Raw genomic sequence first — 24,773 nt, 5'->3', positions numbered from 1 at the left:
TCACATAAATCTTTGAAAAGGAATAACATCATTTTTAGCATTTAGATTTTAATTATTTTGGAATTATAGTCACTCTTACAGGTACAAAAAAGGAACATAGCTCCTTATAAACTACCCTATATAAGCCCCCTACCAGTGGTGTAAGGCTTTTATTGCACCTTAAACCTGCCTTTGATTCAGAACTGAATAATTTCTGTCCTGCCACTAAGCCCAAAGCAATTTTTGGTGGAAATTCTACATTTTGGGGGAAAGCAAGAAATACTGTATATGGTAACTTGTTTTTCTTTTGAAATATGTTAACTGTTCTGATTGATTAGTGGGCAGAGTGCAGGTAACATGGTAAAAGATGCCTGATAAATACAATTTATCACATGACTCTGCAACTTACCACAGAGATTTCACCAGCACACATGATAGGTATTATAGGCCAAATCCTTTTCCTGATGAGGCTGCTTTGCACTACTCCGGCAATACAATGCAGCCTTAAAATTGACCAAAGTGACCAGTAAGTGATTCTGCTGATTCTCTTCCCAGGATAAGAGCATGTTGGGAGCTTGGCCAGAGAGTACCCAGACACATGCATCTTGCAGCATATATGTATACTATTGACAATGTGATTTAAATTGCACTAATTTCTAAGTTCATAAGTTTACTACTCACTTGTTAGATGGCCAATGCAGGAACCCTTCTCCTTTCCCTCCTCCTCCCCACGTTATGTTAAAATGTGTGAGTGTTGGATTTGGGTTAAATTGGGATTAGTTTTAATGTGGCAATCACTCCATAGCACTGCAGAGTCTCTGCATGAGCTGATAAAGTTCCTCATCTTGTCACTGGAGGCACTAAGGGCTTGTCTACACTTACCGGAGGCCATTGATGCATCGGCAGTCGATTTAGCGGGTGTAGTGAAGACCCGCTAAATCGACCGCTGATCACTCCTCCATGAGTCCTGTACTCCACCGTAAGGGGAGTCGATGGGAGAGCATCTCCTGTCGATATCGCGTAGTGTGGACCCCACAGTAAGTAGATCTAAGCTTCATCCATTTGAGTTATGCTATTCATGTAACTCAAATTGCATAGCTTAGATCAACTTTTCCCTTTAGCGTAGACAAGGCCTGAGACTGGCAGTCAGTGCAGAGTGACTTCAGTGCCTATGTGGATAACAAGTGTCAGAATTAGCTCAGGATTTATTTGCTGCTATGACAACCGTGAGACTATCCCAGGTGGTTACTGTCTCAAATTACATAGCTAGTCACTCTCTAGAGCTGTTTGGGCAGGAATTGGAAGTTAGACAATTGGAAATTAGGCCAGTGTTATGGACTAACACTGATGACTTTTTGCATTTTTGATGTTGGGGCACACCTATGCTGTCAGGGCAAGGGGATGCATTTTGATGGCCTGGCCCGAAAGACCCTGAGCTTTTCCTCACCTGAGTGACAAGTGAAAAAGAGTTTGAAGATCTCATTGTCAGGAACATCAAATTCACACAAATGTTAAAAATAAAACAATCAAAACCCGTTTGTTCTTCTATTTAAAAAAGCCTTCTTGGACTTTTGAGTCTGGTGTGGAATTCAGCTTTTCCACAATACAGAATAAAGCTGTGCACTCTTAAATATATATGTACAGTATTTGCAGATAGATTATATGTGAATATTTTAATGTATTTTTTCCCACAGAGCTGGATAGCACTGAGGAACTAGAGAAGAAGCGTATCTGTAGAATCATCACAAAGGATTTTCCTCAGTACTTTGCAGTGGTTTCACGAATTAAGCAGGAAAGTAACCAAATTGGTCCTGAGGGAGGTGTTTTGAGCAGTACAACTGTGCCTCATGTCCAAGCATCCTTCCCAGAGGGTGCTCTAACCAAAAGAATTCGAGTTGGCCTCCAGGTAATAAACCACACCTACAATAATCATTTTAATATGCAAAATCTAGAGCTGCAATTTTTAATCTGTGGGGTGCAACTCAAAAATGAGTCACAAGGATATGTCTAGTAGGTGACACCGCTGACTGAGAGCTGGTAAAGCCTGTGGTGACTAGGACGCAGGGCTCTTAAACCCCACACACAGGGCTCCTGCACCCCACCTCCTACTGGGCTAGGGCTGCTACCTGCCCTGCTTCTATCTTACCACCTAGTCTGGGAGCTGCTCCACCACCCACACTTTGCTCAGCATTGTGGCAGAGGAAGTGGCTCCCATGTTCTGTTTATCTATCTTCATAGCACCAGCCGCCTACCCCCATGCCAGTAGCACCAGCATCCATCCTTCCTACCCTTTTGTGTGTTAATACAGCTAAATGTACATGTATACATCTAGGAACAACGAATGTAGGCCATATTTACACGATGAGGAATTCTGTCCTGAAAGCAATGACTCTGAAAAAGATGTGGGGGTATTGGTGAATATTCACTGAACATGAGCTTCCAGTGCAATGCTGTGGCCAACAGGACTAAAGTGATCCTTGAATGCATAAAGGGGAATCTCAAGTAAGAGTAGAAAGGTTATTTTATCTCTATATTTGGCATTGGTGCAACCACTTCCGAAATACTGTGTCCAGTTCTGATGCCCACAATTCAAGAAGGATATTGATAAATTGGAGAGCCTTTGGAGAAGAGCCACGAGAATGATTAAGGGATTAGAAAACATGTTTTATAGTGATAGACTCAAGGAGCTCAATCTATTTAGGTGAACAAAGAAGGTTAAGGAGTGACCTGATCATGATCTATAAGTATCTACATGGGGAATCAATATTTGATCATGGGCTTTTCAGTCTAACAGAGAAAGACAAATTCAAACTGGAAATAAGGTGTAAATTTTTAACAGTGAGCATAATTAACTAGTGGAACATTTTACCAAGCATTGTGATGGATTCTCCATCACTGACAATTTTAAAATCAAGAGTAGATCTTTTTCTAAAAGATCTGCTCTACGAATTATTTTGGGTCAGTTCTATGGCCTGTGTTATACAGGAAGTTAGACTAGATGATCACAATGGTCCCTTCTGGCCTTGGAATCTATTAATCTAAATCCTTGTAGCACCAACTCTCCACCCCAGCCAGGAGCTCTTCATGTAAGTTGTAAGGAAGCTGCAGTGGGCCCAGAGAGAATTTCTGTAGCAGAAGAACAACCTATGGCTAGTATACATAGCACTATGCTTTCCCCTATAGCACAGGGCTATGCTTGGGGATGGGAGTGGCTGTAGTGCTTAAGACTATGTCTACTCTGGGCTGCAGAACATCCCATATGCATCTGTGAGATGATTTAAAGCTTCCTTAAATGAAGCACAGAATATAGAGAAACCTTCCTTCTTTCTGGTTTCTGCTAATTATCATTTATTGGGGGGTTTTGGCATTTTTCACAACAAAATTATTTGTCTAGTTGATTTGGTGGATTCATTAAATAGGAGCTTAATTTTAGATTGCTTTGCTTGGAACTTGTGCTGGTGAAACGTTTTAACCATCATCTTTGCAGATCACCATATAGTGCAGTTGGATAATGGAACAGGTGACAAATCGGTGCCCTGTTGTCCAGTGAGAAACTTTCAGGAAAAGTAATGAAACAATTTGATTCATAAAAGCATCCAAAATGTCTGATTTAAAATTTATCCTAACGTATTTGTTCTAGAAATTATACTTGAAATTGAATAAGAACAGATTTCTTATGAGATTTCTGTTATCTTTTGGTTGAACTTTAGTTCAGAAGTGATGCAAGAATTGTGATGCTTTTCTCACTATAATTTGGTACATTCATGATTACTGTGTAGATAGAGCCCCAGGAAAGGCCAAGGAAGAAGTAAAACAGGACAAACAGAAAATAAAAAGAATTGAGTTCTCATTTTGGAAGGATTCTGCTGGGCTAACATAGATTTTTATCTCAAGATATGAAATTATTTCTCTATGTTGACAGGCTCAACCAGTTCCAGATGAGATTGTCAAAAAAATCCTCGGAAACAAAGCAACTTTCAGCCCTATTGTCACTGTGGAACCAAGAAGAAGAAAATTTCATAAACCTATAACAATGACAATTCCTGTGCCACCCCCTTCAGGAGAAGGTGTGACCAATGGATACAAAGGAGACACCACACCTAGCCTTCGACTTTTATGTAGCATTACAGGTTAGGCAAGAATCTACTCTTTGCAAAGGTTACTATAACAATAATGCATCCACATTCATTTGTTATGCATTTCAAATGTAGCTTTCCAATGAGGAAAGCCATTGATAGTTTCAAGTATTGAAACCAGTAGAATTAAAAATAGTACTCAAGTGCCTGATGCAAAGCCCATGGAAGTCGTTGGAAAGACTGCCACTGAGTCTTTCCATTGACAACAGCATACATATAGATAAAAATCCAATATGGATGCAGTCCTGATCCTATTGATTGCAGTGAGAGTCTAGCCACTAAGTTCAGTTGGGCCAGGATGTTATCTAGAATGTGTATCTTTCTACATTAGAATCAGTTTCAGATATGTATGTATTATATTACTATTCAGATGTATGAGAGCAATAGTAACTTCTGTTTACATGTGAAGCAAAAGAACTCAGTGTGGAAGTGTTCTTCTGCAATCCATTAAAAAAAAGCTTGAAGATTCATAGTTCATGTTTGGTTTTAAAATAAAATTGTTTATGATTTACGTGTGACTTATTTTCATAGGAGGGACTTCTCCTGCTCAGTGGGAAGATATCACAGGAACCACTCCACTGACATTTATAAATGACTGTGTTTCTTTCACGACCAACGTTTCAGCCAGGTATGGGAATGCAAAATACCAAACAGACCCAATTATTTGTTTCCTTACTTAGGAAAAATAGGGTTTTTCCCCACAGCTTTCCATGGTTCTTAAATAAGGTTTATAAAGAAATAAAAGATTCTTAGCTGGTGAAAATTGGAGTAGCTCTATTGACTGTATTGATTTATACCAGCTGATGATTTGGCCCAATAACTTGCTGTACTATTTTTAATAGCAAAAATAGCTTAGTATCACTGTCTTTTATTGGTAGTTCACAGGCTTAGCAAACTGTTGGAGTTTGTACATCATTCTTCAAAAAAGAAAAGCTGTTTTGATAGGACATTAATATTGCACAGCTAAGCATTCCATGTTTAGGAAACGACATGGTTCAGACTGCACGTGAAACCTTAGCTCTGCTCCTTTGTATGCATTATGAAACAGTCTTGAATGGCAGTTTTCACATACTGTTTCTCTAAAATTACAATACAATACCATACAGGCTTTTTGTATAACATTTACAAAGTACATAACTGCTCTTCCAAACACTCCTTCATACCTTTAGTACATTTCTCATTATACTGCTATGTTTAGCTACATCCAGAAACCAAGCCTGGAAAACTTTGGCCAAAATGTGAATGGTTTTGAAAGTTACGAGCAACTGAACTCAGGAGAACTGGAAACTGTTATGCATCCTCACTACAGCAGTCACTGCCACACTTGTTATAATAAATAATGTTTCTGCACATCCTTTCTTGCTCTCTGGGAAAGCATGAACTATGCCCTGGGAAATTTCCCACACAAATAATCTGTCAGGAAAGGAAAAAAATCCCTCTTTCTCTGTGCCGGTTTTGAACATTTACGTGACAGTGGTTCACAAGTTCCCGGACCACTGAGCTGCACTCAATCTTTGGATGGCCAGCAAACAGCAAATACAAACCAAAGACTGCAAACCAAGTTGATATAAAATTGTTTGGTTTGAGGGGTCATTACATACATAACAAGCTCTTTTGTACTGTGGAAGAATGTCTTCCTCTGCCCCCCTAACGTCCCTAACTTGTGGGTACTAATTGTCAACATGCTCCGAAACTTAATCAGAGAAGGAGACAATATAATATCTGTCCTGTAGCAAGGCCTCCTTTCTTGCATATGCAATTTATGTACCATGAGTTTTCTATACTGCAGACCATGGATTTGGCTGTACATTGTTCAATATGGCCTCCCATCTCACTCTGAGTGCGGCTGATCGTTTATTTTAATGAAGATTAGATATGGGTACTGGTGGACCTCACAGAAGTACAATGCAAGATACAATTTAGATGGCACTTAGCCACAAAAATCACACCATCTACCCAGGTTTGGCCTGAAGGGTACTCAGAATGAGCAGTTACAGGAGACACCAACAAAGGGTCACCCAAAGATGCAGATTCCACCAACGCAGACCACCTCACTTTCACTCATCTAAAGCACTGTAAGGAAAGCTCTGCCTTTGCCAATGGGAAATTTGCAGAAACTGCATTCATCCAAAATGGCTGGGGAGTCTTGGAAGCCAACGAACACAACAGTTTCTCTTTGCCTTCCCTGAAAAGTAATTTCCATTCTGCCCCATCACCATTAGCAGAGACCACAGTTGTTCTTTGCTGATGCAACAGAGTTTCTTTATAAAGTTTTGGCCAGTGGTTTGTGAAACAAACTCCTGTTGTCTTTTCTCTTTCAGATTTTGGCTTGCAGACTGCCATCAGGTACTAGAAACTGTCGGCCTCGCCACACAACTTTATAGGGAATTAATATGTGTTCCTTATATGGCCAAGTTTGTGATATTTGCCAAAATGAATGACCCCGTGGAATCTAATTTGCGTTGCTTCTGCATGACTGATGATAAAGTGGACAAAACTTTGGAGCAACAAGAGAATTTTGAAGAAGTTGCAAGAAGTAAAGATATCGAGGTATATTCCATATTAGCAGCAGCTCAGATTATTCCCTTCCTTCAGGGGTGTAGAGAATCTATGCTCTGGTTCCACTCTACAAGAGCAGGCAGGGTGCCAGGATCTCACAAAAGAGGTCTACAACCACTATAAACCAGCTACAGGAAGGCTCACAGTGAGCAGGGGTGAAAGTAACTTAAGGGACTTAAAAGCAGCAAAGAGTCCTGTGGCACCTTATAGACTAACAAACGTATAGGAGCATGAGCTTTCGTGGGTGAATACCCACTTCTTCGGATGCATGTAGTGGAAATTTCCAGGGGCAGGTATAAATATGCAAGCAAGAGTGAGTAGGGCTAGAGATAACGAAGTTAGTTCAATCAGGGAGGATGAGGCCCTCTTCTAGCAGTTGAGGTATGAACACCAAGGCAGGAGAAACTGCTTTTGTAGTTGGCTAGCCATTCACAGTCTTTGTTTAATCCTGAGCTGATGGTGTCAAATTTGAAGATGAACTGAAGCTCAGCAGTTTCTCTTTGAAGTCTGTCCCTGAAGTTTTTTTGCTGCAGGATGGCTACCTTTAAATCTGCTATTGTGTGTCCAGGGAGGTTGAAGTGTTCTCCTACAGGTTTTTGTATATTGCCATTCCTAATATCTGATTTGTGTCTATTTATCCTTTCCCTATGTAAAATCATCCTCCCTGATTGAACTAACTTCGTTATCTCTAGCCCTACTCACTCTTGCTTGCATATTTATACCTGCCCCTGCAAATTTCCACTACATGCATCCGAAGAAGTGGGTATTCACCCACGAAAGCTCATGCTCCTATACGTTTGTTAGTCTATAAGGTGCCACAGGACTCTTTGCTGCTTTTACAGATCCAGACTAACATGGCTATCCCTTTGATACTTAAGGGACTTACTGCAGGGCCAGGGTCCTGAGCGGGCAGAGGGGGTCCCTTGGATGGAAGGGGTGGGGCCTTTAAATCCCTGGGCCGTTTAAAATGGAGATTTAAAGATCTGGCAGTGATTTCAAGGGCCCGGACTCCCAGCTGCTGCCACTGCTACCACTACCACGGGGCTTCAGCAGCAGGGCTCTGGCAGCGATTTAAAGGGCCCGGGGCTTCCAGCTGCTGCCACTACCCGGGGCTCAGATGGCGATTTAAAGGGCCCGGGGCTGCAGTAGTGGCAGCCGGGAGCCCCGGGACCTTGAAATCGCTGCTGGAGCCCCATGGTAGCTGTAGCTGTGGCAGCGGCTGGGAGCCCCAGGGCTCTGGTGGTGATTTAAAGGGTCCGGGGCTCCAGCCGCTGCTGGGAGCCCAGGGCCCTTTTAAATTGCCCGCCTGGGGAAGCAGCCCCCTGCAGGTACAGTCGGCTGTGTACTGGTTCTTGTCAGTATGCCATACCAGACTGGACCAGCTTACTTTCACCTCTGACAGTGAGGCTGTGTGAAGAAACTCTTTGGAAGTGTGCTAAGCAGGATAAAGAGACAGGACTTGAGAAACCATCTTTACATGAGTCCTCCAATCCTTCTGCCTATTGGGAGTGGAGAGAGAATGCAAAGGACTCTGGAGTAGCTGCTGTAGAGCAGCTGCCAGGGGTGCTGGAACAATTTTTATAGCGGGGGTGCTGAGAGCCACTGAACTAAACTGTAAACACTGTATATACTAGAAACCACTTCAAGTCAGGGGGTGTTGCAGCACGCTGTGCCCCACTCGCACCCGTAGTTCCTCTGGCAGCTGCCCTCCTGCTTCATAGCTTGGTGGGTTAGAATTCCTCCCTCCTTGTCCACAAAGAGATCTCCAGCACACAAGTGAGTTACTCAGGCTGGTTTGTTTGGGATTTTTGAGGCCAAAGGGAAAAATCATCTAATATACACTTTTCCCTCAGAGAATCCTATGCTGTAGCTAATTATAAAGATATCCATATATATTGAATGGAGCTATATTTTTAAAAACTAATGTTAGCAATTAGAAATATTTTAAAAATAGTTTTAATTAATCAGCTGCACTTATAATGTCATATTATAAGTACCACAGTACTGTTGAATTAGATCAGTGTTGAACATGTGTTAAGTTGATGCATTCCTAGCTAAATGCAGAGTTACGATGTTGGAAGAAATGGTGGTATATGTTTGTGCATGTATCATATACCATTAAAATAGATTTTACTCACTTTCAATTTCTGTCTTGTTGCTTTGATAGGTTCTGGAAGGAAAACCCATTTATGTTGATTGCTATGGAAATCTGGCCCCTTTGACAAAAGGAGGACAACAGCTTTTTTTTAATTTTTATGCTTTCAAGGAAAATAGACTGCCATTCTCTATTAAGGTAAAAATAAACCCCACAGAGTTCTTAGTTGAGGAAATGTTTTCCTCATGTAGTAATATTGGCTCTGTCTAATATGAATAGTCTGCCCCTGAGAAGTAAGTATTATTATAATTTAGTAGGTAGGTAATTTGGAACAGAGTTTATAAGTGATTTGCATGAAACCATAGCAGGAATCACTTTCAGAGCTGGGATCAGAATACATGCTATTCTGATTCACAGTCCTTTGCCAGAACCATGCCTCAGATTAGACCTGTTCTCTTAGGCCTCCTAGCTGCAAGATACATTATTTCAAGGGGTAGATCATCTACCCAAATGACAAGAGTGAGATAATACATGATCCAGATTTTCAGCCCTAGCCTCTTGTTTTTACATGTGCAGTTGATAGTGCTTCCAAAAAGAGAGTGCACACACATATGTAATCACCTGTTTTGTGGGTGCAAATGAAAGTCATGGTCACTTTTGTGAGTTCAAGTCGTTGCATATACAAAACTGGGCAGAGAGAAATGCAGGTGGTTGAAAACTCAATCCAGTTTACCTACAGGAGTATTTCTCCTGGAATGATGCCACTCAGCACGGTGCCTTGCACCGGTGCTGGAAACCGTTTTGGAAACTTGTTTGCAGTGGAACAAAAACCTGAGGCTGGCCAAATAGTCTAATTGTAGTTACAACTTTCTATCCTATGAAAAGCTGCAAGTTGGGTTCTGGCTGAGTTCCTTTGGTCTTCAATTGATGTGGTTACTAAATAGCTTCTGATGGAAGGGAACATCACCTGTTTCTCTGCAACAGCTTTCTCTAGCTGTCCAAACTAATTCTGATGGTCTCCAGTGGGAGCCACACTCAACACTCTTTTTGCGAGAAGAGGTCTCCTCAGGGACTTTGACTTCTCACATGTTCTTTGTAGGGGAAACAGACCATGTTAAATGTAATGCAAAAACACACATTTCAAATAGGGTGACCAGATGTCCCGATTTTATAGGGACAGTCATGATATTTTGGGCTTTTTCTTATATAGGCTCCTATTACTCTCCACCCTCATCCAGATTTTTCAACTTGCTGTCTGGTTACCCTAATTTCAAACAATTAAGTCAAACTATTGTGTGATAAATTTTTCTAGATTAGAGACACCAGCCAAGAGCCTTGTGGTCGTTTATCATTTTTGAAAGAACCAAAGACTACAAAAGGACTGCCACAAACAGCTGTTTGCAACTTAAATATTACTCTTCCAGCACACAAAAAGGTATTTCTGCCAGCACTCTGTTTTGTTTTGTTTAACTTTTAGTTTAACTTTTTTTGCTAATAAAGAAATCCTGTGAAATGCTAGTAATGGGAATGCTTTGTAATATGATTAAGGCTGTTATAAATTTATGTTGTATTAGTTTTTTGTACATAGAAAGCTTTTAAAGTCTCTTGTTACTGTGGTGTCAAGTTCCAATTATTTTTATGATTGGGTCCTCTGTTTACAGCTCATGCTTCAGCTTACAGTTCATAGATTTTATGCATTCAGTAATGCCGTGTTGATTTGCACTTGATGTAAGATTTTTTTTCTTTTATGTTGACATTTTGGGTTTGCTTTGGCTTATAAATCAGCTTGCATTTTGTGCTCCCAACTTGGTCCTTTTCATATCCTGATATTCTTTTCCCTGCTGTCCATTATAATATTCCTTGTCTCTGCAATGCACCTTGGAACCAAAAGGAAACAGAGTCAGATCAAGATGATGAGGTAATATAAACACTCTCTTCTGTTTTTATTTTCTTCAGAATTAGTGCAGAAAGATAAATATGTTCTAGAAAAGTGTTACAGTATCTTTTAATTATAGCAGTGAATATTAACAATATATACTAAACATCTACGTTCTGTTGTCAAGAAATAAAAGTGCAGGCATGTGATGAAATAAGATTATATGTTATAAATTTAAGTGCAGTATATGCTAATATTCTGAACTTCAGCTCACTTTATGCTTAGAATGTAAATTATGTAATTTATAACATATAAGCTAAATTCATCCTTCAGATAGCTGATGTCAGTGGCATTACATACACCAGGGATGAATTAGGCCTCTTATCTTAATAAACATTCAGTATTTCCCTAAACTGTATCTCTGTATACCCTTTAAACATTGGCCTATTGTATTTTCATTCCTAAAAATAACCCCTATTTTTTTCAAAAAAGGCAAAATAACCAGGAGTAATTTCTAACTATTTTTAGTGTATCTATTTTCAAATAAGCTCCAGATCTCCACAGCTTTTAAAATCCACACCCTGTCACAGGTTTTAACAGAAAATATCTCTCTTTAGTAATCTTAATGAAGTTGTCTCAGGTCAGGAGATGAAATTTATTTTATGCACTAAGGGATACAGTGAGTTTTAAGACACTAGAAATAGAAAACCTGGTACAGAAACATCAGATACATATCCATTTTATCAGAAGAAGAGTTCCTTGTGTGTAGCCCTCTGTTTCTGACTGCTAATAAATAACATTAATCACCAGCTGACTAAAATCTAGTAAGAGTCAATACATCAAGAATATAACCATATCATTTGGTTTTCATTTGACTTGTGCCTGGTGAGTTATTTTATAGGTATCTCAATAGTTTTCTTTCCAAACAAACTATATTTTTGGAGACATCAAATGAACTGATTTCTGTGAATGACTTTTAATAATAATAAATAGAGCTGCAAAAATACCACAGTAACTGCTATGCCATTAGACACAGTAACTTAAGATGCAACTTACTAGTTAACAATTGTATTCTGCTTTCTAATATACATCTCTGCATTTTGTGCATATTAAAAAAAACAAACCCTTTCATGCCTTTTTTGTCCTTAATGTACTCACTTTAAAGCAAGTGTACATTGTGGTTTATGTGCTTTCAAGACAGATTAATGTTGGGAGAGGTATTTGATCAGCCTAAATTATACTCTTATTAATGTTTTATGTCTGTATCTGTAGTCTTTTATGTTGATGCTTCTGTTTCTAGCCAAAATACAGAAAAATAAATCATGCCATTTTAAGTAGTAATGGAATAGATTACCAAAAGATAATGGGATTTTACAGTATTTAGGTAATATGGGGCTAGACTGTGACTTTAGACAGTGCCCTGAACTAAATGTATTGTGTTCATAGCACCACCTCAGAAGTATACCTGGGAGATGACATATCCCTCAGACTTACAATTCCTTCCCTTCTTTCCTGCCTCCTGCAGAGGGTTAGTAATTTACTGCTGGTTTATATTACCAGCTAATTATTACCCCTCTTCCCAAAAATGGCTAAGCTGCACTGGCCAGCGAGCAGGAATGGAGCCAAGCGTTTGCCCATTGCCTACCATCTACTATGTAGGGGGAAATGCAACCATATAGCCCTGCTTCCTCCTGTGCACCCTTGTCAAGCTGTAAGAGTGGATTCTTATTCCCTTGTGTAGACGTGTAGTTCAAGTATGATCTAGCCCACTATACTGAGACACCATAATCAAGCTGTTCACAATATTTGAAAGGTACCAAGTGGAAATGTGTTTTGTTGCAGACGGAGAAAACAGACCGGCGTCAAAGCTTTGTCTCTCTTGCTTTACGTAAGCGCTACAGCTATCTGACTGAGCCTGGAATGAGTGAGTTCCATAACAAATCTACTAATACCATATATACCCTACTTTAATAAGAAGAGACATTTTTTCTATGAATGTTGCGTTTAGTGTCATTTGAAAAAAATTAATAGAAAAATTTTCTATAGCTAAACTTTTGGATGGTCTGTGATCCTCTGCATTGTGAGAGCTTGGAGACTCCTTACTGGCCAGCAGCGTGCTCCAGTTAAAGTAAATAAAAAATAATCATAAAAAAGCCACATAATTTATTGGCTGGAGCAAGGGCAACTGAATTGAAAAGTATTTTCCAAAAGACAGTCTGTGCCTCCTCCCTTCAAAACGTTAATTAATGAAATCTAGCAGTATCACAGTGATGCATTAGATATAGGAATGGGCAAAACTCAGTGGGGTTGGAAGGTTCCTTTCAGATAAAATGTTTGACTTTTTATTCAGTTTATTTGAGCTCCTTCCTATTTTATATCTTCTTCCTCTCTCTCCCCATTTTTTCCCATATTCCATAAAGCCTTTCCTTCTACTCAATCAGAGCTTTCTCATCTATCCCCATCTCTTTGACCTGACCCATGGCTCTGCTTCCTTTTCTCTCTTTAAGTACAGTAATGTCTCTGTCAACCTTTGCTTCCCTCCCCAGTCAGAAAGTGGTCATTCTTGTGTTTTTCTCTTCTCCTCCAGCAGCCAGCCAAACTTCTCATTCCCTGAACTCCAATGGCCCTTTGATATAACTTCATAAAATCCATTTACAAATCTCATCAGGTCTGGTAATTCCTGCTGGTAGCTGCTATTTAAAGATCTTGTGAGCTCTGTGGGGTTTTGAGGTGCTCCAGAGTGCATTGTGCTTATCAGACACTGGAGAAGACCTGAAGTATATAAGATCTGATGACAGCACCTGGCCTTACAAGACTACCAGACTAGCTGAGACCTCATAGTGGACTCTGAGATATCATCAAAGATTTGTTGGGAATTAAGAGAGATAGAGGGAAAGGTTTGGCTATGGTGTCTGGAATGAGTTTGGAGCTTGTATATATCTTTTTCAGTTGGCTCCCCATGCGAAATTAAAAGAAATCTTATATTGATTTACCAAAAGTAAAGTCATAGTTGCTAAAAGAGGTGGGGGAAAAAACCTTAAATGAAGTTGTAATCCAGGAATGGAGGAAGGGTTTAATCAAGGTATAAAAGTCTCTCTTCATTCTTTTAATATTCCATTACCTATTGATTTGTAGAATGGTAGATGATCTGCTCCAGACTTTTAACTTAAGTATGTTTTCCCAAAAGTTTGGAAAGAAAAAAGTTGTTTTTATTTTACTTTCTTTTCACTTTTTCATTTTCACCTCCAAAGAACATGTCTTAACTCAAAAATCAAGACTGCTCAGCAGACAGAAATCCATAGGGCCACATAACCAGAGGAGACAAAACCTACTAGCTAGACACTGATATTTAAGATTAAAAACTCCCAGAGGGCACCAAGGAAAACAGACCCAGCACACTAAACCTTGCCACCATCCATTGTGGCTTCTAGAGGGTGTTTAAAGTGGCTTCCCACCAAAGTGTTGTCCTTGGGTGGGTCATTTTCATATTGTCTTTGGGATGTTCTCCCTCCCTTTTACTCCTCCCCACATCTGCTCAGATATGGGGAGCACCAGTTTCTCCTTTCCTCACCTCTCTCTGACTGCTGAAAAAAAGAGAAGATACTCAGTCTGGACCTGCACCTACTTTCAGTGAAGCTGACAGCTTCACTGATTTCAGTGGACTTTTTTTCTCTCCCCCGCTGCCACAGTCTGTGTGATAGGGACAATGGTATTTCACTGCTAAGGTGTTCTACTAATATTTAAAGCAGGGAGGAAGAAGAGCACTGATCTAAGGGACTCTGCTCTGCCCTATACAGATGTGTCAGGCAGAATAGGAAGCACTCCTGTGAACTAGAATCTGGTCTCTAGCCTGGCTATACGCTTCAAGTAAATTATGAATAGAGCATCATTCTGTTGGGCAGACTTACATATGCTCAATCACCATTTTCATTCACCATTAGCAAGTGAGGAAGTGGGAATAACACACTATAGGATATGCAGTCTCCACATGTCATGTGCATAGTGGGGTGTGAGGCTAAGGGACAAATTCATTCAGTACCCAGGAAGTGCAGGTATGTAAAACAACTGCTGTCTCTGAAATATGCTATTCCACTTAGAAAATTACATAACTGAGTTTTTTATTTTTTTAAAAATCAGTAATAAAGCCATATTTTTTTCTAGCCCACACAGTTATCTCATAACCGTTAACTTCATCAGTGAGGTTGCTTCCTTGGCCCAGTCCTTTTTCTCAAGTGTAATGTGAAGTATAGACAGGGCGTTTTTTAAAATATCTGAATACATGATGTAATGGAGAAAAGAATATTTGCAATTAGGAGAGACTGCTATTGGATTTATTGTCTCATTAAATTGTAGTGGTAAGACTATCGTGATACAACATACCAAGAGTCTAGTGGCATTTACAGATACTTTAAGTGTAGAGCAAATTATTTTTATTTCATTACTGCCCTTCACTATTGTGTTGGCTTATTATTTTTTGGATTTGTGACTGCTTTTGAATCTTGGCAGCTACTCCTAATAAATCACTGTGGTAGCATTTATTTAATGAAGTTTTTCAGAGAGGGGAAATGATAGAGTAAGGAGTGGTCAGACTTTAGTTTTAAAATGATTTATACTAGTATGCTTTCAATGGCTGTCTTTTGGAATAGACTGTGCCAGTATGCCCAGTATTCAAGCTCTCTTCAACCTAAATGTTCTAATACTACAATAGCATTACCTAGTAAAAGCATCTATACATCTTTGTTTGATATTTGTAGGCCCACCACATTTTCTCATTCTGGGATATGGGCCTATGGTGTGCTGAACATCTTTTTTAGATAAGCTTGTGTGACATAACTTTAGTAACTTAATGTGAGTCTTATTTTGTTTCTTTCATGGTGAATTTTTGCCTAGCTATAAGACAGACCAAACAGCTTTGATAAATTGTCAATATAATTTCAGACAAAGGTGTGTAGAATAGGTAGTTGGAATATTTTAGCTCCGTTACTAACACCAAATAAAGAAATTGTGCCTAAAAGTTATTTTACTTATTTGTGGAAGAACTCTCTGAATGTCATTGCTGTGTCAGAGGATATGGAAGCTGTAATGTCATTCCCAGAAATACTGCCTTCTGGATTAGTACCTGCCTCCAGTGACTTCAAAATCTGACGTTGGGCCTTTTTGGGGATGCTCATAGTTAACAGATTTGTCTTGGCCAGATCATATCTACTTACTATATTGTTCTTCAAGTACTTACCTAATGTTGCCTTTTGAGAAATGTAAAGTTGAACAGGTCTTTCTTTGAGCTGATACAAGAAATCTCCTCAAAAGGAGCAAAACACTACATCTTGTAGAAAAAGTGTACTCTTCTTTTAAATGCCTCTTATGAAAATATTTATTTACATGTTGTGCATAATACAGCATATAAAATGTATTACTTCATTTGCTTGTTTTGACGTGGTATACTATGCATGAGTAAAGTGTTTGAGTGGCTTTGCTTGCTCACGTTTATCATAAATCATATTTTCCATTTTTCATGTATGACAAATGCTTCTTAAAATCATTTCATTTAAAGTTTTACTTTAGTTTGACCAAACAAAAGGAATATCGCATGAAAAAAATGCAAAAGGTTCCTTTTTATTTTTTTATTTTTTTAACTCTTGACTCAGAAAAGTTCTTGCTCTTATTGGCTTTGTGAGCGTGAAGCATATACGAATTGTGCATGGATAGATAAAGATTTGAATTTATTCCAGTTGCTTCACAGTTTGCACATCAATTGCCTGTCACTTAAAGGTATTTTGGGTTCTGCATGAAATAGTTTTGAGTGGTTTTCAAAAAGGATTTTAGCTATTTAATGTCATTCTACACAAGTTTATATTGTTTTATATAGGTACAATATATGTTGTTTAATGATACTGCTAAGGATAGAACAATAGAAATTACTAAAAGGATAATTGTAATAGTTGCACAAAGCTAAGACGTACCTATACAGGCAAAATGGAACTGAGATTAATATTTCAAAACTAGCACATCAGAAAGTCAATAAGGAAGTAAGAGAAGAATTTTGGTTGTGGTTATTATTTTTACCATTATGGATTCCTCCTTTTGTGTTTTCTGTTTTCCATTGTATGCGGACTTGGTTGCAATGTGCTTAGTGTCTTTCATTTCATGTTGCTTTTTATTTTGGATCAGTCATAATTATATGACTCATTCCTCTTTTTTTTCCTTTTTAATTATTCTTTTTGCCTATTTCATTCTGATTCATAAAAAAAATGTACTTACTCTTTGTAATATTACAACGTTTACTGACCAATTTTCTTCTCTGGTCTCTCTGTTTTTCAATCATTTTTGTTGATTTTACGTTTGATTTTGATTTAAAACTTTAAGAAACAGTTGAACGGAGTGCAGGAGCAACAAGATCCCTACCTGCTACTTATTCATACAAGCCATTCTTTTCAACAAGACCATATCAGTCATGGACAACAGCTCCAATTACAGTGCCTGGGCAAACCAAATCAGGCTTCACTTCCCTATCAAGCTCTTCCTCCAATACTCCTACAGCTTCCCCATTGAAATCAATATGGTCTGTTTCTTCTGCTTCTCCAATCAAATCCACATTAGGAGCTTCTACTACCTCTTCAATTAAATCTGTTAATGACGTAGCATCTCCAATTAGATCATTTCGGACAATCTCTTCACCAATAAAAACCGTTGTATCACAGCCTCCATATAATATCCAAGTTTCTTCTGGTTCTTTCATCAGAGCTCCTGCAGTAACAGAAGCCAGTAATTTAAAAGGGATGGCATCCACTTCAACATTTCCTTCTCGGACATCTCCAGTGACTACAGCAGGGTCTCTTTTGGAGAGATCATCCATCACTATGACACCTCCAGCATCCCCCAAATCGAACATTAACATGTATTCTTCAAGTTTACCATTTAAGTCTATCATCACATCAGCATCACCACTTTTAACTTCACCTTTAAAGTCAGTGGTGTCTCCTGCTAAGTCAGAAGTTGATGCTGTTTCATCGTCTAAAGTCATGATGACTTCATCTCTCTCATCACCTGTGAAACATATACCTGGACCTACAGATGTAGCATTGGTTAATGGATCCATGTCACCTCTGAAATATCCATCTTCTGCCAATGTAATAACTGGATCCAAACCTGCAGCTACGTTTCAAGACAAGATCTCTGCAGCTACAAATTCTGCAAGTTGTGCTGCTAATGCAGCCACTGATACAGTTGAGAAAGTGTTTCCGACCACTACTACAATGCCACTTTCTCCACTCAGGGCATTTGTGTCTTCAACACCATCTGCTTTTCAGTCAATAAGAACTCCTTCTGCAGGTGCACTATATACATCTTTTGGGTCAATATCTGCAACTACCTCATCAGTAACTTCATCAACAATAACAGTGCCAGTATATTCTCTAGTCAATGTTTTATCTGAACCAGCATTAAAGAAGCTTCCAGAGTGTTCACTTACAAAATCGGGAGCTGCATTACTATCACCTAGTAAAACATTGACTACAGAGACACGTACACAACCTCACTTTAGTCGAACTTCATCTCCTATAAAATCATCCTTGTTTTTAGCACCCTCTGCTCTTAAATTGTCTACACCATCTTCTTTATCCTCCAGCCAGGAGATATTGAAAGATGTTGCTGAAATGAAAGAGGACCTAATCAGGATGACTGCGATATTGCAGACAGATGTAACGGAGGACAAGCCATTCCAACCTGAACTAACAAAAGAGGGTAGAATTGATGATGAAGAGCCCTTTAAAATTGTTGAGAAAGTAAAAGAAGACTTGGTAAAAGTTAGTGAGATACTGAAAAAAGATGTGTGTTTAGAAAATAAAGGGTCGACCAGAGTGTCAAAAAGTGATAAAGGACACTTATCTGAAGATGAATGGGTAGAGTTCAGTCCAGAGGAGATTGATGAAGCAAGACAGCAGGCTATAACGTGCCATCCTGTTCCAGAAAAAGTGCACATTAAAGCTAAAGCCGCATCTGAAAAGGATTACAATTTGACAAAAGTCATTGATTATTTAACAAATGATATTGGTAGTAGTTCATTGGCAACCATAAAGTACAAGTTTGAAGAGGGGAAAAAAGATGAAGAGAGACAAAAACGCATTTTAAAACCAGTGATTGCTTTACAGGAACATAAACTTAAAATGCCTCCAGCCTCCATGAGGCCTTCTACTTCAGAAAAAGAATTATGTAAAATTGCAGATTCCTTTTTTGGAACAGATACTATTTTAGAATCTCCAGATGATTTTTCTCTACATGACCAAGATAAAAGTCCTTTGTCTGACAGTGGCTTTGAAACAAGAAGTGAAAAAACACCTTCAGCCCCACAAAGTGCTGAAAGCACAGGGCCAAAACCACTTTTCCATGATGTACCCATCTCTCCTGTTATTACAGAAACAAGAACTGAAGTAGTTCATGTTATCCGTAGCTATGAACCATCATCAGAAGAGATTCCAGAGCAGCAAACAGAGGAGCTACCTTCATTGAAACCTGCACTTGCTTTAATGGAGTTGGAACAAAAACCCACTGGGTCTATTAAAGACAAGGTTAAAGCATTTCAAATGAAAAGCAGCAGCAGTGAAGAAGATGACCACAAGTGTGTTCTTAGCAAAGGTGTCCGGGTGAAAGAAGAAACTCACATCACTACTACAACTAGAATGGTTTATCATAAACCTCCGTGCACCGAAAGTACCTCGGAAAGAATTGAGGAAACAATGTCTGTTCATGACATAATGAAAGCCTTTCAATCAGGACGTGACCCTTCCAAAGAACTGGCAGGTCTGTTTGAACATAAATCATCAGTAACATCAGATGTTAGCAAGTCTGCTGAAACTTCACCACACCATGCTGAGAAGGACAGCAAAATGAAACCCAAACTGGAGCGTATAATAGAGGTCCATATTGAAAAAGGTAATCAGGCTGAACCTACTGAAGTCATTATTAGACAAACAAAAAAGCATCCAGAAAAAGAAATGTATGTATATCAGAAAGACTTACCTCGGGGAGATATTAACTTAAAAGGTTTGGAAAAACATGATACTTTTCCTTGTTCTGATGAACAAGGTCAGCAAGAAGAAGAAGAGCTAACAGCTGAAGAGTCACTTCCTTCTTATCTGGAATCTTCTAGAGTAAACACTCCTGTGTCCCAGGAAGAAGACAGTCGCCCTAGTTCTGCTCAACTCATGTCTGATGACTCTTACAAAACGCTGAAGCTTTTGAGTCAACACTCAATAGAATACCATGATGATGAGTTGTCAGAATTAAGAGGGGAGTCTTACAGGTTTGCTGAGAAAATGCTTCTTTCAGAAAAGCTAGATGTGTCTCATTCTGATACTGAGGAGTCAGTTACTGACCATGCTCTACCCCTTAGTTCAGAGTTACAGGGGTCTGATAAACGATGCAGAGAAAAAGTAGCCACTGCCCCCAAAAAAGAAATTATCTCCAAAATCTATAAAGATGTGTCTGAAAATGGTGTAGGTAAAATGTCTAAAGATGATCATTATGATAAAGTGACAGTGTTACACTACACTGGAGATGTTAGTAGTCCAAAACATGCCATGTGGATGCGCTTTACTGAGGACAGATTAGACAGAGGTAGAGAAAAGATGATGTATGAAGACAGGGTGGACAGGACTGTTAAGGAGGCAGAAGAAAAACTGACTGAAGTATCACAGTTTTTTCGGGACAAAACAGAAAAGTTGAATGATGAGCTACAATCTCCAGAGAAAAAGCAACATAAAAAAAATGGCAAAGAAATGCATTCTAGTCATAGCTCGGCCAGCAGCAGCCCTGAAAAAGTACTGCTCACTGAAATAGTGACATTGAGTGATGACTGGAGTAAAGTGCGGCAGTATGGGCATGATGGAAAGTGTTCTCCAAAAGCCGATGAAAGAAAAGCAGCAAGTTTGCCCAGCAGTCCTGAAAGAAGGATTCTTGCTCAAGAAACAGGGGACTGTAAACAAACTATGGAACACAAAGGAAATGCTCTGCAGAGTAAAACAACTGAAGCTTCACAGACTGGATTTCAGCTAAAACAATCCAAGCTTAATTCCATTAGACTTAAATTTGAACAAAGTATAAGTCCAAGGACTAAAGATCTATCTCAAGAAGAAAAAAAGCAAGATAGTCAATCCAAAATTCCAGTAAAGAAATTACAAGAAAGCAAACTACCAGTGTATCAGTTTTATGCAAGAGAAAAGCACCCAAAGCAAGTAGATCTGACAGAAGGAAATACATCATTGCAAAAAGAATTTACTACTATGAAATTGAAAGAAGATAATGTCCAAGGTAAAGGAAAAGTTATAGAAGACATTTGTGCTTCAGAAGTACAGAAACAGAGTACTGAAACATCAAGTAAAAGTCTGCTAGAATATACTTCTGAACAGCAAGCTAAAGACTTGGCATATAGCTCAGACTTACCAGCTAAGGGACATTGGGACAAAAAAATCTATCGAACATGGGAAAGTCCTGGAGCTTCTAACCATAAAACACAAAAAGAAAAACTTTCCCATGTACTTGTTCAAGATATGGTGAAAGAAAACCATGTTGACCATGCTGAGACTAAAACTAACAAAAAGAGTGAATTTATCACTGTGACAGAGAGTGAACACAAATTGTCAACACATGGATCTCATTCAAAGGAGGTGAAGGAAACAACTGTAAAATCTCCATCAAAAAAGGTTCTGTACAGAGAATTTGTTGTCAGAGAAGGAGAACACACCAATGAAATGACAGATAAAACTTCAAAAAGAAAGGAATCGTCTGTGTCCCACATTCCAGTCAGAATTTCTGAGGAGAAAAGAATGTCCTCTCCTACCATTCTTGATAGTGTTTATGATCAGTCAAAAAAATCAGTATATGAACTGTCAGCTAAAGTGTCCCAGTCAACTATGATTAAGGAGCAAGTTCAGAGAGAATTTGATTATGTAGAAGATGAAAAAATAAAACATTCAAAAGTCACTAAAGTTACCAAGCAACAAGGTTCCATAGTGTTAAGTCCTCCAGTGGAGGAAACTGAAATATCCCCTAGCAAATCACCTGATTCTTTAGACTTTAGTCCTGGAAAGGAATCTCCTTCAAGTGAGGTATTTGACCCTAGTCCCATTGATTACTTGGATAAAGTTGCACCTTTAGTAAATAGTGAGGGAGTGAAAGAGATAAAGACTTTGCCAGTTTATGTCAGTTTTGTTCAAGTAGGAAAGCAGTATGAAAAGGAGGTGCAACAAGGAAATGTAAAAAAAATTGTAAGTCAGGAAAGTAAGACGGTACAAGAGACTAGGGGGACATTTTATACAGCTAGACAGCAAAAACAACCTCCTTCTCCACAAGGTAGTCCAGAAGATGACACACTAGAACAAGTATCCTTTATAGATAGCTCTGGGAAAAGCCCTTTAACACCAGAAACACCCAGCTCAGAGGAAGTGAGTTATGAGTTTACCTCTAAAACACCCGACTCACTAATAGCTTATATACCAGGCAAGCCCAGTCCCATACCTGAGGTTTCTGAGGAATCAGAAGAGGAAGCAGAGGCTAAGTCAACCTCTGTAAAACACACAGCAGTGGAAGCACCAAAAATTGACAAAATATTGCCTAATAATATAAACAAAGACTCTAACAAAAGACCCAAAAGTAACAGAGTTGCCTACATTGAATTCCCACCTCCTCCACCATTAGATGCAGATCAAGCTGAGTCAGAAAAGAATCATCGTTATTCCCCTGAGAGTGAAATGGAGATGATAGAAGTAAATCTGCAAGATGAACACGACAAATGTCAACTGGCTGAACCAGTCATAAGAGTACAGCCACCTTCCCCCGTGCCACCGGGAGCAGATGTCAGTGACTCTAGTGATGATGAATCGCTCTATCAACCAGTTCCATTAAAAAAGTATACTTTTAAATTAAAAGAAGTTGAAGATGACCAGAAAGAAGCCTCAAAACCCAAAGTTTCTGACAAGAGTCAGAACCAGAAAGAGTTAGAGTATCCCAGTTCTGGAAAACCTAATGAGTTTGACATTGGTCTTGAGTCACCCCAGAATGACATAGCACAAAATGGGACTAATGACCAGTCTATCACCGAGTGTTCCATAGCAACCACTGCAGAATTCTCTCATGATACAGATGCAACTGAAATTGACTCTCTTGATGGTTATGATTTACAAGATGAAGACGATGGTTTAACTGAGAGTGATTCTAAACTTGCAGGTCCAGCAGTAGAAACCAAAAAGGATATATGGACTACAGAGGGCATTTTAAAACAGACTGATCGTTGCTTTAGCCAAAGTAAACTGGAAGTTATTGAGGAGGAAGGAAAGGTAGGCGCTGAAGAAGACAAGCCACTTTCAAAAGGTACAGGTTCTGAAAAGACTGAGCAGAAGTCAGGTGCACAGTTTTTCACCTTGGAAGGCAGACACCCCGACAGAACTGTGTTTCCTGATTCATATTTCAGTTACAAAGTAGATGAAGAATTTGCAACACCTTTTAAAACAGTAGCTACCAAAAGTCTGGATTTTGATCCATGGTCCAATAATCGAGGAGATGATGAAGTGTTTGATACTAAATCAAGGGATGATGAGGCTAAGCCATTTGGTCTGGCAGTAGAAGACAGATCGCAAGCAACAACACCTGATACAACTCCAGCCAGAACTCCAACAGATGAAAGTACTCCAACTAGTGAGCCCAACCCCTTCCCATTTCATGAAGGGAAGATGTTTGAGATGACTCGCAGTGGTGCAATTGACATGAGCAAGAGGGATTTTGTTGAAGAAAGACTCCAATTTTTTCAGATTGGTGAGCATACTTCTGAAGGGAAGTCAGGGGACAAGGGGGAAGGGGATAAAAGTACAGTCACTGCCATCACACAGCCACAGTCAGGGGACAGCATTGTAGAAACAAACTTAGAGAGACAAGTAGAAACAACAGCAGTTGAACATAAGCCCATCATCCAGGCCAGTGGAGATTGTATGGAAGCCACACTTGGTAGTAACTCTCTGGAGAAATCATCGACAACTGTTAACACTTCTAAAGTTGATCCCAAATTGCGCACACCTATTAAAATGGGAATTTCTGCTTCCACGATGACTCTGAAGAAAGATGGCCCCGGAGAAGTGACAGATAAGATAGAAGCTGCGATGCCCAGTGGTCAGGGATTAGAAAATGAAACTGTAGCAGTGATTACAAGTTCAGCTACTAGCCAGACAAGCTGTAGGCAAAAAGAAAAACTTGATTTTCAAAAAGATAATTTTAATAACAACAACAATTTGGATTCATCTGGTAGCCATACAAATAATATTACCTGTAATGTAGAGCTAAAAGAACATTGTGAACCCAAGTGTTCCATACAGAAAGCTAACCAAATGAAAAGCACTTCAGGAAGAGGGACAGGGGCAACACAAGGACACAGAATAACAGATAAGCAAAAAGTACAAGGACAGCAGCAAAGGTCAAGAATGTTGGTAGGGAGTAGAGCAAAATCAAAACTTCCCATAAAGGCCAGTTCAGTAAAAGAAGTCATCCCACAAAATAATGTCCAAAAAAGTGTAGCGAGTAAAGTGAGACAGGCTAGTAAACCCAACAAAATAAAACAAAATAATTCTTCTCCATGTCTAGAAGTAAGATCTAAGATTCCAATAAAAAATGCACCCAGGAAAAATCTAGCTATATCTAGAAAAACACCAACAATGCAAAAGCAAGAGCAGTTAGAGAAAGGAAAAATCAAACAGCTTCCTTCCAAATTACCAGTAAAGGTAAGATCTACCTCCATCACAATGACAACAGTTAAAGTAAGGAAAAATCAGCTTAGGGAGGTATGTAAACATTCTATTGAATATTTTAAGGGAATTAGTGGTGAGACATTAAAGCTTGTGGATCGTCTATCTGATGAAGAGAAAAAGATGCAGTCAGAAGTGTCTGATGATGAAGAAGACAGTTCATCAAGAAATACATCATTATCAGAAGCTACTCAAGTTTACCAGCCTTCCATTACATCGAAGTCTGCTAGAGATATGAGAACAGAGGCAGCATCCTTAAAATCAAAGATTGAAAAGGTCGACAGTGAGAGGAGGAGAAGTAAGAGGACTGGTGAGAATGAAGGCAGTCAGGTTTCTGGAGCTCT

At 39.1% G+C, this 24,773-nt stretch overlaps 1 protein-coding gene across 39 annotated transcripts in view; it reads left to right on the top strand.

Annotated features, from left to right (window-relative positions):
• ANK3 (ankyrin 3) overlaps window positions 1-24,773 on the top strand; it is a 439,766-nt gene that overhangs the window by 378,064 nt on the left and 36,929 nt on the right. For 31 of the 39 annotated variants that reach the window (XM_034777631.1, XM_034777660.1, XM_034777654.1 and 28 more), the window contains 9 exons: window positions 1,674-1,885; window positions 3,902-4,109; window positions 4,647-4,743; window positions 6,437-6,665; window positions 8,842-8,967; window positions 10,082-10,204; window positions 10,661-10,687; window positions 12,488-12,569; window positions 17,009-23,449. In XM_034777631.1, coding sequence (XP_034633522.1) covers window positions 1,674-1,885; window positions 3,902-4,109; window positions 4,647-4,743; window positions 6,437-6,665; window positions 8,842-8,967; window positions 10,082-10,204; window positions 10,661-10,687; window positions 12,488-12,569; window positions 17,009-23,449 — 7,545 coding nt within the window. The remainder of the gene's footprint in view (window positions 1-1,673; window positions 1,886-3,901; window positions 4,110-4,646; window positions 4,744-6,436; window positions 6,666-8,841; window positions 8,968-10,081; window positions 10,205-10,660; window positions 10,688-12,487; window positions 12,570-17,008; window positions 23,450-24,773) is intronic. The other 8 variants (XM_034777658.1, XM_034777657.1, XM_034777656.1 and 5 more) reach the window with 3 other exon arrangements.

This window comes from Trachemys scripta, chromosome 7 (genome assembly GCF_013100865.1).
Source record: "Trachemys scripta elegans isolate TJP31775 chromosome 7, CAS_Tse_1.0, whole genome shotgun sequence".
Classification (NCBI taxonomy): Eukaryota; Metazoa; Chordata; order Testudines; family Emydidae; genus Trachemys; species Trachemys scripta.
This window is presented reverse-complemented; position numbering and strand designations above follow the sequence as displayed.